Genomic DNA, 13,927 nt, shown 5'->3' on the forward strand with positions numbered 1-13,927 from the left:
AGTGGCTGGCCCAGCAGTCCTTTGTCAGCAGCCGCTCAGACGTGTTCGTGTCCTCGGAAGACATAGAGGAGGTCCTAGAGCAGATGTCAGAGTTTGCCGAGAGCTGTGGCCGACCAGACGCCGGCAGATCAGACATGGACGACATTTTTACTCCGCCGGAGAATGGCAGCAAAGTTCGTAGCTACTCTGCGACTGCTTGGATCAAGAAACAGTGAGATTTTAAAAATATTTTGTTCTTTTTTACTTAAAAATGTTCTCCATGCTAGACATGTTGGCAAACTATTTTGAAATCAGAGGACTTTGCTCGGGGTATTCGAGGGAATAAGAATGAAAAGTTATAACATAAATCGGTATTTTCTCTCTCTTGATTGTAAGTTTTGATATTGGTGACATACGCGCATTGCAGTTAATTGTCTCCATCATTACATTGTAACAACACTGTGGTTCTTTTCTTGGGTATTAAGTTCTAGATAAATTTCCTTCCAACAGATCTGAACCTCCTCCAGTCAAGACCAAATCAATTTTGTTGTTGAGTGGAGACCGAGGAGTTGGCAAGTCGACCCTGGCGTCTCGCTGGCTGAGAACATTTGACAGTGCTGACATCTGCGTCATCTCACACTTTGTGTCAGCCTCCAGTGGTAGTGCTGACATCAGCATATTCATGAAGCAGTGCATCAGACAGTTACGCCAAAGGTACCTCTTGTCAGGTAAGTCCAAATTTCTCTGCTTAAAATTTGACGATATGCTAGAATGAACCAATGCTTTGTGCTTGATGGAAGTCTTTGATAGAATTATGTTCATTTTACAATCTTTCTTAAAGACTGATATCCAGGAGCTTTCTGAAAACTATTCATAGGTCTGAATTACTTTTCTTATACAATTTTTCCTTAATAGCCATTAAACATTATACCATCACATCTTTAAGAGAGAGAAATTGAATTAAAAAAGCCTCACATACAACTCTTTGAGTTGCAGCTCTAATGACAGCTAGTAGACAAAAGTCAGGCCCACATTGTGGGCTTACTCTAATGCTGGTTAACTCTTTGAGGATTGACATTCTGATTATTACGCACTGTGTTATTAACTATAAAAAAATAAGTTTCGCTTTGTTTTTCATACACATTTTTCAATCCTGTTTTCCTTCTCTGAAACGTAAAAAGACCGTATGTATGATGAAATTCGTAAATTCGTGTTTCTGATTATTTTGTGTATGATGGTTCAAAAAGTGCCACAACATTGCCTTTGGTCTGCTGCTGATTGTGCATACATGTTTCTGCAGGGGAGCTCTCGTGGCCTAGAGGTTAAAGTGTTCACCTTTCATTCAATAGGTCCCAAGTTCGAATCCAGATAGCAAAGGAAAATTGTCTTCTCTAATATTTTCTTCTTTCACCCCCTCTCCTTCTCTCTAACAATGTTCTGTCGACTGCTTTCATCGCCACTTTCTTCCCCCAACCCTCTCACCTCCTTTGCCCCTTTCTTTGGGCTCCTGACTCTTTCTGCAGCTCTTCTATCTGCTACTTCTTGGCCCCCTCTTATTGCTGTCTTTCTGCCACACCCCTGATCCTCTTGTAGGAAAGATCTACACATAGCCTTCTCGGACAAGGATGAAAAATCTCGTGCAAGTTGCGTATGTTAAAGATCCCGTGGTGGTCCAAATTCGATAAGAGTAGGCTTCGGCCGCCACCCGTGCAAAATTCAAAATTTCCTTCCAATTGAAAATGTTTCATGTGTCCCGCGCGCTCATGTGACCTTATGCTGTTGCGAGTGCCGTAAAACACTTACCATATCCAAATATGTTTATGTTACGTCCTTAAAGAGTAAACAAGGAAAATTCAGGCAAACAAATTCTGTTTAGGGACATCAGTTCCCGTGACGACAGTGAAGTGCCTGTTGCTGCACCAAAGATGCCAGTGCCCTGACTTGTAGCAATAGTAAAAAATATTTGTCATTTATATAGCTCTCTACCCTGACTAAAGAACACAGGCTATGAGCGCTTTGACAGTTAGCAACACACAGACAACACATTGCATTTTGACTAAAAGATTCGCCACACTTTGTGACAAATTTCTCAGATAAACCCAAGAAAACACTAGAATGATCATGGAACGGTCTGTCTGTCAGGTGCTCAACACAACTCGCTCACTTACTTTCACATCTGTTACTGTTGCTCTCCACAGATGACTACAACTCCCTCAGCATCTACGCACAGGTGGAGAACAGTCTACAGGAAAACGGAGAAGACTTTCGCTTCTTGTGTGAGGCTTTCATGGCTTCTGTTGCTCTGGGCCCATGTGTGATCCTTGTGGACGGCCTCAATGAGCTGGGGCCATCTCATGGAATGAGAGCTAATGAGGTATGTTGGTGTGAAATGCTAGCGAACAAAGGAAAAAGCTGGGAAGCTTTAAAAAAATTATCAAATTAACATGCATCCCTTTGGGAATTACTGTCAAAATTGTCTAAAACAGATACTTTTTGTCAAGGAGAAAAGTGGCTGTCTTAGACAGAGAGATGTCTTACAGATTGTCATTGCAGTGAAAATAAACCCAACAACAACCGCAAACTGCAAAGAGGAAATGGGAAGGGGTGTTTAGTACTAGTAATTGTCTTATGTCTTACCTAGATAGTTATTAAAATAGATTTGACCATAAATCATTGTCATTTATCAAAAGAAATAAACACTGGAAAATGGACAAATACATAATAATAATAATGAAGATCATTTCTATAGCGCCCACTCCCATGTAAACACAGCTCTAGGCGCTTTACATAAATGCATGTACGAACAATACCCATTTACCAGACATAAACACGCACACACACTCATACACACTCACACACACGCACACACACACACACTCACACACTAACGCACACACATACACACACAAATACACACACACACACACACACTCACGCACACATTACATGCACACATGTGCACACACACATGCACGCAAACACACACACATACACACACACACACACACACACACACACACACACGCACATACACACACACACATACACACACATCTACTTGCTTATCACACACGCATGCTTACACATCATTGCGAAATGAGCCCATACACATACTTAATAAAATAATATAGACAATGCAATTCGCAAAATACATAAATGGATACATAGTCATTTTCATAACATTGTACTGGACATGAATCTACTGACATAAAAATGATGTCATTAAATGTGTCTAAAGATTTTTTAAATTTAGACTCAGATGTTGTATGTCTCAAGGGTTGGGGAAGAGAGTTCCAAACATCATGTGTGTACTCACAGTTTCAAGTTATGTCATATTTTTTGCTCATCAGTCAGTGCTAAAAACTTTTCATAAAAGATTGTATTCTCAAAATCTTGTTTTTCTGTTTTGAAAATCTCAAAATTTCTCAACACTTTTGTTTGTTCTCAAGTAATGCAGATTTTTGTAGCTTCTAAGAAAATTTTCTTGGGAAACATCTTTTACTTTTGTTGACTTTTGTTTGCTCTGAATACAATGCGTATGAACCTTTGTAGTCCAGATTTCCATTTCGCGTTGTGTATATCTTATAAGTTGTCTTTTGTTTTTTTGTATTTTTTTAAAGCTTAACTCACTCCCTTCAGAAATAAATTTTATGCACTTATTTCAAAATTTTCTTTTAATTTTTTTTGTCGTTTTTGTCTTTATAACAGTTTGTCGATTTCGATCAAACACAAAAAATGTTAATTTTGTTTTCTCTGTTGTTTAGGTGAAAGAATTTCTATGGCTGACTGAGGACCTTCCACCAACCTGCAAGTTGATTGGGACCACGATGAGGTCAGACATTTCTTATCGCAGTCTGGTGAAGAGACCGGATGTTGTGTCAGTGGATAGTCCAGCGTGTCTCACTAGTGTTGACTTCACGATTGACACGGTCAGTACTACAGTTGTGGAGATGTGTCTTGAAAATGGTCGAAATTGGATTATCAAAATATAGCAGCATTCTATCTAATCTTTAATTTAAAAGAGCTGTTTCTCATAATAATAATTTGTGTTTGGGAATTTTGATAATTGCTATGCATGTACTTTAATTGTAAGACTAGCCTTGACTCATTATGTGTTTGTTTTGTTTTTACGCATTTCTTACATAAATTACTGTTTACCAGGTATTTTTGGAGTGTGACTTAAATTTGCAATTTTCATGGTTTTTAAAGAAATTTGCAAATTCAAGTTGTTGATGAAAGGTTGAAAGAGGCTCTACTGCGTTGGAATGCATGGCACAGGGTGACTCAAATCATGAAATCAAAATGTTTGCAAAAAATGAAATGGGCAAAATGTAAAAAAAAAGGCATATGGCCTTTAATCAGGTTGAGCATTATTAATATCATATCTTGATATTATCCATCAGTTGAAGGAACACCAGCCTGTGATTAGTCAACTATTGGGAGGTGAGCATGCTGTCAAACAACTGGCTGGGCTGAAGGTCATGCAGACGTCTCTAGGGTCAAGGGTCATCGGCAGTGAAGTGGCCTGCTACCGCACCTACAGCGACTTCCACGCTTTCATAGAACGCAGTACTGAGGTATGCAAGTTTTTGGGGGTTTATTTCTTCATAGTTTATATTTTTAAAAATTGTAAATGTTAAGTTTTAATCAAAAGCAAAAAATTGTCCAAATGTTGCCCATCAAAGGAAATTTTAAATTCCTCCCAGCCTGATTCGGCCCAGTGACAGAAATATGCAATGTTTAACCCATAATAAAGAGATATGTGCACGAACTGTACCTTTTAATTCTGGAATCTTTATTTAACAAATGGGTGTTGTTATATGATGTGATGTGGGCCAATGGCCTTAAACATTGAATAAACTTACTTACTTATTCTCAAAGGAAAGCCTTCACCATTACACTGCATGATTACCCAGTTCTTATTATTTTAGTTTGAATTATGTAAAATTGTGTAGGTTCAACACCCCATGCACCACTGTTAGGAAATTTATGTGGTTGGACCTATATGAACTTAACATCTTTTTTCATTATGACTGAACCAAATAGGAAATTTTCCCAAGGATACAACGTTTGAGCAAAGTGAGCATCTCATAATTACACAAATCTGGTAGTCTAACAACTAGACTACAGATACTTTCATTTAGTGCACTTATCTATAAGCTTATAATTATTCATTGGCCAGCTTTTCAGATGTACGAAGCCCAAGTTTTGAAACAATTTCTTAATCGTAGATTCTTTACTTGGGGTACCAGTGGCATATGTGCCTGAAAATCATTATTTCGAAATTAATCTTGGAAATGTTGATAAAAGCAAGAAAAGATACACAATAAAGGTACAATTTCTAGAAGAATGAGACAGTTTTTTTCTCTCTGCTGAAAAACTTTGCTTTCTGGGCTTAGAAGAGTTGAAGAGTTTGCCGAAGAATTACTCAAAAGGCTATTATTTCCTTTACTTGTGCATTCATCAACATCTGTCATGTCATTTGTACTTTCATCAACAGATCTGGTCTCTGAGAAACTTCTGGATGGGCTGTGTTCAGGGCTGGATCAATGAACATAGCTGGACACTTGACAATCCAAGTTCAGAGATAAATTTTGTAGATAGTGGATTTGGTAAGATATTTTCTGTACCTGCAATTCAATGTAACGTTATAATCTACCTAACAGTTTATTTCCTATTCTGTTTTAAGCGAATGCACATGTTTAATGGCTATGAACTTAAAACCTTTTTCTCAGAACTGAAGCAAATTTTGTGTGGATGAATAGTTAAGTTTATATATCATGTTATTTTGTCATATATCTTACCTGTTTTGTCCTAAAGAACATATATTTTTCCATCTTTTTTCCCTTAGATTACGCAGGTTGGGTGACCGACTCCCTCTGTCTCATCGCTCTGTCAAGGAATGGTTTAACACAAGGGCAAGTCTTGTCTATACTGAGACAGATGGGGTATGAGAATGACCTAGAGGTCAGCAGTTACGACTGGTTGCAGTTCCGAATCTCCGCAGGGGCCACGCTCCGAGAAAAGGCAGACGGGCGTCTTGTTTTTGGTTATAAATATCTGCAGGAAGTTGCAGAGTATTTATTTTTCAGTAAGTCTCTTAGGATTTCATTTCTTCCTTTGGTGTGACTATTTCCCACACTTGGTTGTAGCTTCCAGTGATTCTTTTTGTTCATTTAATCCTGGTCGTCTGAAATAACTATCTGTGTTTACATTAAATTTAAAGACAGCGCCGTGAAATTTTCAAAACAGTGCTCTGACTGGATGCAGTTGCAGTTAAGGATAGGAATACACCTCATATAGAAATAGAAGATAACTGTTCCTTATCAAGCAACAATAATTGTTTGAGTTGTGTCAGCAACGTCTCTTTTGCACATTAGACTAGTTGCCTGAAGCAATAGAGGTTTTCGAATATCAGAGGTATGGCAAAGTTATTGTCTGTTGTCGAATTCAGTGGAATCCCATGCAAGTTCAAGATTTGTGGTTAGATTGATAGGGATGGTGGACACATTTTTAAGGGACATGAGTGGACAGAGTGTGATGAACTTTTTTTCTTCATTTCCTTATGTGAGGACGTTGAGTGCGAATAGCTATTGCTACTATTTCTCAGCAGCAGTTTCTGAGTGTGTCTTGTGGTCTCCCTAGAATGTGCACAAACTACAGTGCATGTATCATTCTCTTTAGCCTAATTCGATAAAAGTTTTCTGTAAGTCACCTCTCGCTCTCGTTGTTTTCAGAGAACATGTCGTCTGGGTCCTGTGACGCGGCCACTATCGTGAAAAACTGCCAATCTGGCATGAGACAGTCCTACCACTTGCAGCTGGCCACATTCTTCTCCCAGCTGCCCTTCAGCTTGCAAGTGATGGAAGAGTTGCCATGGCAGCTGATGCTAGCGGGGGATCTCCCAGCTCTTTTGGATTATTTGACAGATTGTGGGTAAGTCACTGAGTCATATTATAGCCATCTGAAGGCAGAGAGACTTATCCAGAAAAATCAAGATTTCTTTTGTTTTGTGTGGAGGGTATATATGCAGGTTCATGCAACCCACTGCCGGCAAGAACTATTTCAAATGTTAAGGACCTTCACCTTTTTTAAACTTGGCTTTAGGCTGTGAGTCACGAGTCAAAGTTAGTTTGGAGCTCTTCATTATGCGCACAAAAGGTGTGAGTGTGAGTATAAATCCCACACATGAACAGAGAAACAAAAGATCACACAAAATGAAAACTAGATGTTGTATTACAAATATTAAATCCTGTTTTGAATTTTAATGAAATTGGAGCACTGAAAAGAATAACACTGCACTATTTGGCTATGATTGGATAAATAATCTTTTCAGTATGGTATTGTCACAGAAAGCTCAACACATGTATTTTTATATTCAACAAGTTATCTTGTGCATTGTGTCATAAAATATATTGTATATTGCATGTATCATAACTACTGCATATTGCATATTTTGGTATTGTATAAAAATAATTAAGAGAAGACAATATTAATGCAGTTTCTGAGATGCTTGAATAGACCTGAAAGCCTGGAACATCTTGATCTCACTAGAAAAATAGAGGGCAAAAGATGCAGGGAAGACTGAGAACAACTTACTTAAAGAACTTAAATGAGTTACGAGGAAGACAATAAAAATGGATATTGTTTTTAGAGCATCCAAGGATAAAAATGAATGGTGAACCATAAATGCTGCTGTCTCTTTCAGATCTGGTCCTCAGTCATGATGCAGTAGTGCAAAAACATTTACAGTGGAGAAATTCCATTTAATTGGAGTGGAATCATCAATGTAACTGTTTTATTGATTAACATTTTTTTCTGCTGCCTCAGGGCATTGCTCAAGATGTTGACAGGAGACTCTGAGCTCTGGTACCAGGACCTGAAGCTGTACTGGTCAGTCTGTGAGCTCAACGGTCACCCTGCATCCAAAGTTTACATCCAGCTTTGCCATGCACTCGGGGTGGTGGACATAAATGATGTACAGGTGGGTTTGGAGAAGTGGACTTAAGTTGTTAAATATTATGCCAGTGTCATTCCAGAATCACCCCGATCAATCTCTGGGGTTTCTTACTATCCTCGTGGAGATCTGGGATGATGTTTATGCTTTTAATGAATGGGAAGAATCTATCCAGTTCAAGACACTCAACTCCACTTTATTGCAATATCAAGCAGAACTAAAAAAAAGTACAGTCGAACCTACCCTAACAGCCACCTGTTCAAATCAATCGCTTGTACAAATGACCACTACTTTCCCCCCTCCCCCTCCTTCTATTTTCTTTTCTTGTATTATAAAGACCCTGTTCAAGTAGACCACCTGTCTAAGATGACTACTTTTGTCCTTGACAATGGATCACAATGTTCGACAATTTTGACGGTGCAGGAGAAGAACAGTTGTTGTCTTAGACAAATAGCCACCCTACAGTGCCATTATAATGTTAAAAAAAACCTCCCAAAAACCCCCATCAGAAACTACTAGGAGGGAAATGGGAAGTGGCCATTTCAACAGCTGATTGTCTTATACAGATAGTCGTTATCGTTAGAGCAAATTGGACTTTATACCTTTCAGAGTTTTGAAGACGCCCCCAGCGTGGATGAGACCCCGATGAGCATGTCCCCCACACCGCGGGTGGTCGTGTCTACCCCTCAGCCGGAATACGTCAATGGACACTGCGAGCCCATGGTCCTGGGGAGCATGCAGTCTCTGGTGGATGGAGTGGACGATGTGGGTGCAGATAAGGTGAGAGAGAAGAGATATGGTGAGATAGAGGAGATATGGTGAGATAGAAGAGTTATGGTGAGATAGAAGGGATAAGGTGAAATGGTGTGTAATGTTAGGGAATTATTTTTTTCCTTCCTTTTTTTTCTTTTTGGTTGTCTGTATATCTGTTTAGGTTGAAGTAAAATTATTGACATTTTGGAAAGTTAAGTCTGTCTGTCTGTCTGTCTGTCTGTCTGTCTGTCTGTCTGTCTGTCTGTCTGTCAAGGATGAGATAAGATCCTATGTGGTTTGGTAAAGTATTCTGTCTGTCTGTCTCTGCAAATGTAGAGGGATAGAAAGATATTTTAAAATAAAGGAAAAAGGGACATCGCAATAGAAAGGAAAGGGAAAAAAGAAAGACCCAAAAAATCTATAGTATGCATATGAGGCGTTTAATAGCAAAGCTGGAAATGATTTTATCAGACTTTTGGTTTTGATACTGATCTCACTTAAAGTATTAAAAGGAACGAAAGAAAACTACTTATGGTCGAGTGTATTCATTCAAAGGGACTCAATAATGATGTGCAACAGATTTTATTGATTTGAGATTTTTTTTTAATGCAGATTTGTCAGAGCCTAGAAAATTATATGTACGTGTTCCTATTGAGCCCTTGTTATACTATAATATTGGCTGGTGTGAATGAGGATTTTAGGTGAAAGTAGGATGGTGATGATGATGGTGGTGGTGGTGATGGTGATGGTGATGGTGATGGTGATGATGATGATGATGATGATGATGATGTTAATAATGTTGGTGATGGTGATGGTGATGATGATGATGTTTAGGAGGAGGATGATGGTGATGGTGATGGTTAGGATGATGAAATAAAAGAAGAATCGAAAGAAGAGCAGTTTGAAAAAGCTAAAGAAAACCCACCTTTGAACAAACTAAACAAAAAAACAAAAAAATTAAATGGAGATTTCTCAAGGATATTAACTCTAAGATGAAATGAATGCAGTTTCTATACATAAGCGTTCAATAAGTTTGCTTGTTCCCCGACTTTCAGTTATCCGAAGTGCATATTAATCCCCGTGTTTTTTAAAAATAATCTTGCCTTCATATGCAGCTTATCCTTTCTCCTGTCAGATAGAAATAACCTTATAAGAGTTATTCATATATATACTCAAAATGTTGACGTATAAGACGGACAATGAAAATTGTGACTTGCATATTTGCTGCATTTCTTTGTTTCCTGCTTTTTATTGCACATGAGAAGGCTCAAACACATAATATATAAGAAGAAAAATAAAATTGTGACTTGCAGATTGGCTTCATTTCTTTGCTTCTACTTTTTCCCCCTTCGCCAGCTGACTTTATCACATTTTATATCAGAAGGTCAGAAAAAGTATGAAATAGTGACTTGCACGTTTGTTTCATTTCATTGTTTCTGCTTTCTTCTTTTTCGCCCACGAGCAGGTTCAAGCATCTGATCTCGTCACAGAGCAAGATTTTATTGATGGCGTCTTTGTCACCCAGAGTGGTGGGGTGGGCGGGGCTGGTATAGTGGGCGTGGCTGGTGACACGGGGCCCGGACACATGGAGGTCCGGGGAACCGACAAGGACAACTTTCCAGGCGTGGCTTCGCTGTGCTGGAATGTGGCGTTCTTCCTACAATCTCTGGGAGAGCGGGAGGCCGCCTGGGTTCTTTTCCATTCTCTAGTCAAATATATCAAGCAGGTGAGGACTGTTTGTGTGCCGTACTGTTGGATATTGGGCTAATTGTAGATTTTACTTTTTTTTTTCTTTCCCTCTGTTATTTCTGCCTGTTTGTCTCGCCCTTTCCCTACGCTGAATGATATGCCCTATGCTAAATGACAGTTGTTGCTAAATGACAGTTGTTGCGTTAAGTCAAATATATCTTCCAGGCGAGAATTGTTTTGGGTGACGCCACTGGTAGGTCCTGCTTTTTTTCTGTCCCTCTATCTATTGTCTTTCTGTCTTTCTGTCTTTTTTTCTCTTCTCAAAATGCCAGTTATTGAGTTAGATCAAATATATCAAGCAATTGGGAATTATTAATGGGAGGTTGTTTAGCGCCAATGGTAGGTCCTGCATTTTTCTTTCCTTCTTTTGTTCTTGTCTGTCTCAATTTCTTTCAGCGATCATGGTTCACCATTCATTTCTTTACTCAGACATTCTCGAAAAAATTATGTTATCAAGTTCTTTCCTCGCCAATCATTTGTTAATTTCTATCAACGTAAATTGTTCTTGATCTTCCCCTGTTTTTTCCTTCTATTTTTTAAATGAGAGCAAGATGTTCCAGGCCTTTACGACGATTCAAGTGTCCCATAAACGGCTTTTGCCTCTTCCCTATTGTTTTTCAGTAGTGAGCGGCACACGATGGCTTAATTCATCTACCACGACTACCTCATTTGATTCCTCTATCTCAATATCCTAATAAACACATACATACGTCTTAATGATATTTCAACGTTCCAGGACCAAACCATATATTATCAGACCTTTACACTTTCAGAACGGAGCCATGATAATACATTCAAACTATACACTTTTAGAACAAAGCAATGTATCAGACCTACACACGTTCAGGACTGAGCGATATATCAGAGCTATACACTTTCAGAACAGGCCCATATATTATACCTGTACCCTTTCAGAACTGAGCCATATATCAAACCTATACACTTTCAGAACTGAGCCATTTATCAATCCTATACACTTTCAGAACTGAGCCATTTATCAAACATATACACTTTCAGAATTGAGCCATATATCAAACCCATAACTTTCTGAACGGAGCCATATTAAATCCGACCTAAACACGGTCAGTGGTCAGAACGGAGCCATATATCAGACTTATACACTTTCGAAACTGAGCCATAAATCAGATCTGAACACTTCCAGAACAAAGCCATATTTTTTCAGACTTATACTTTTCCAGAACTGCTATTTATATCAAGCCTACATCTATCCCCTTTCAGAACTGCCACATATATTAAATATCAAACCTATGTCTATCCACTTTCAGAACTGATACATATATTTTGTATATCAGACCTACGTCTATCCACTTTAAAAACTGACACATATATTATATATATCAAACCCACGTCTATCCACTTTCAGAACTACCCTCTGGACCTGGACCAGCAGATTTTGCTGTGTCGCTGCCACTACTCCCTGGGCCACCTGTGTGAGCAGGAAGAAGAGCCGCTGGCGGCGGAGAGAGAGTACCGCAGCGCTCTACACGCTCTGGTCGATGCCGACGATATGGACGAGGAGCTAGAGCGGCAGGCTGATATCAGATACCTCAAAGGTGAGGTCCATGCAGTGATGATGCTATTGTTTTTATTTTTTTATTTTGGTGATAGTTGCCATCCATGAAGCTGATAAAAGCTCTCTGTGTCTGTGTCTTTTTCTCTTTCCTTGTTTCTGTCTTCCTTTGTCTGTCTGTCTGTCTCTGTCTGTCTGTCTGTCTGTCTGTCCTCCCCCCCCCCTCTCTCTCTCTCTCTCTCTCTCTCTCTCTCTCTCTCTCTCCCTCTCTCTCTCTCTCTCTCTCTCGGCTACAAGTCTTTCCCCCTTCCACCACTGGGAGACTCAGGTCACAATAACATCCTTCTGACCCCAAAGTACCGCCCCCTGCTCAAGACAAAGAAACCAACAACCAGGACGATACCATCATGGACAGACGACACAACCGAGCAGCTACGGGGATGCTTCGACTCTACAGACTGGGACATGTTCAAAGACGCCTGCAAGGACCTTGACAAACTTACCGAAACCATTTGTGCTTACATTAAGTTTTGTGAAGAAACTGTTACTATTTATAAAACCCTCACGTACAATCCAAATAATAAGCCATAGGTAACGAAAGAACTGAATGATATTATAAAAGAAAAAAGGAAAGCCTTTAGAAGAAATAACATGAATGAAATGTACTTGATATCTAAAAAAATGTTTTTAAAGATTGCTCATTGTAAACAAGCGTACAAAACTAGAATTGAGAGCGAATTTCAGACAAATAATATGAGAAATATGTGGTCCTCTTTGAAAAAAATAACGGGTTATACTGCAGCGAGAGAGAGTGTGCAAGTAAAAAATGAAACAGACTGTAAATGAGCTAAACAACTTTTATTGTCGTTTCGACTGTTTTGATTTTGAGAATGAGCAGCATGATCTTAAACAGAGGCTAAGAGACGAGTTGAGCAAGGAGGAGTGTGTTGAGCTCAGTGAGCGGAGTGTTAAAAAGAAATTTCAAAGTGTAAACATAAACAAAGCCTGTGGTCCACACGGAGTGAAAGGGAGAGTGTTAAGAACTTGTTGTGAGCAACTGGCGCCGATATTTACCTTCATTTTTAACCTGACCCTACACAAAACTACATTTCTACAATATGGAAAACATCGGAGGTAATACCAATACCAAAAAAGCCTAAAATATATGAATTAAATGACTTAAGACCAGTCGCTCTTACATCCATTGCTTTCAAGTGACTTGAAACATTGATCCTCTTTAATATTCTAGGTTGTGTTCATGGAAATCTAGATCCATTCCAGTTTGCATACAAACAAGAGAGGAACGTAGAAGATGCTGTACTTGTTTTTTGTGACTCTGTACTGAAACAAAATGAAACATCTAAAACGTATACAAGGGTACTTTTTGTAGATTTTTCCTCAGCATTTAATACAATTCAACCGCATATTGTCATTGAAAAACTTCTGAGTCTGAGAGTTAGTCATCGTATCGCAGCATGGGTCCTGGAATTTTTGACAGGTAGACCACAATATGTGAAGCTAAACAACACAAAATCTGACACAATTCTTTGTAACACCGGCGGTCCTCAGGGGTGTGTTTTGTCACCAGTTTTGTATACTATATATACCAACGATCATAGAAGTATATATAAAACAACACGCTTAATTAAGTTTGCAGATGACTCCGCTATTATTGGATTAATAAACCTTGATGAAAAAGAGTATTTCGAAGAAATATGTAGGTTTTTTAAATGGTGCAACTCAAATTTTCTAAAAGTGAACCTCTCAGAAACAAAGGAAATGATTTTTGATTTTAGAAGAGAAAAACCAACAATCCCACCACTCGCTATTGAACAAGAAACTATTGAAATCACTGTTTCATACAAATATCTTGGCCTTACAATGGACAACAAATTTACATGGCAAAACCACGTAAACAATATCTAAAAAAGGTAAATCAGAGGCTGTACTTTCTGAGG

General features: G+C 38.8%; 1 protein-coding gene across 1 annotated transcript in view; it reads left to right on the plus strand.

The window, feature by feature from the left end:
- The window catches only part of LOC101859488, a gene marked incomplete in the record, with an annotated part of 48,761 nt that overhangs the window by 10,334 nt on the left and 24,500 nt on the right, over positions 1-13,927 (plus strand). The window contains 12 exon segments of the mRNA XM_035970239.1: positions 1-211; positions 490-707; positions 2,178-2,353; positions 3,744-3,908; positions 4,383-4,556; positions 5,480-5,591; positions 5,831-6,070; positions 6,717-6,915; positions 7,810-7,963; positions 8,546-8,716; positions 10,155-10,415; positions 11,823-12,012. Coding sequence (XP_035826132.1) covers positions 1-211; positions 490-707; positions 2,178-2,353; positions 3,744-3,908; positions 4,383-4,556; positions 5,480-5,591; positions 5,831-6,070; positions 6,717-6,915; positions 7,810-7,963; positions 8,546-8,716; positions 10,155-10,415; positions 11,823-12,012 — 2,271 coding nt within the window.

This window comes from Aplysia californica, unplaced genomic scaffold, assembly GCF_000002075.1.
Source record: "Aplysia californica isolate F4 #8 unplaced genomic scaffold, AplCal3.0 scaffold00240, whole genome shotgun sequence".
In the NCBI taxonomy this organism is placed as follows: Eukaryota; Metazoa; Mollusca; class Gastropoda; order Aplysiida; family Aplysiidae; genus Aplysia; species Aplysia californica.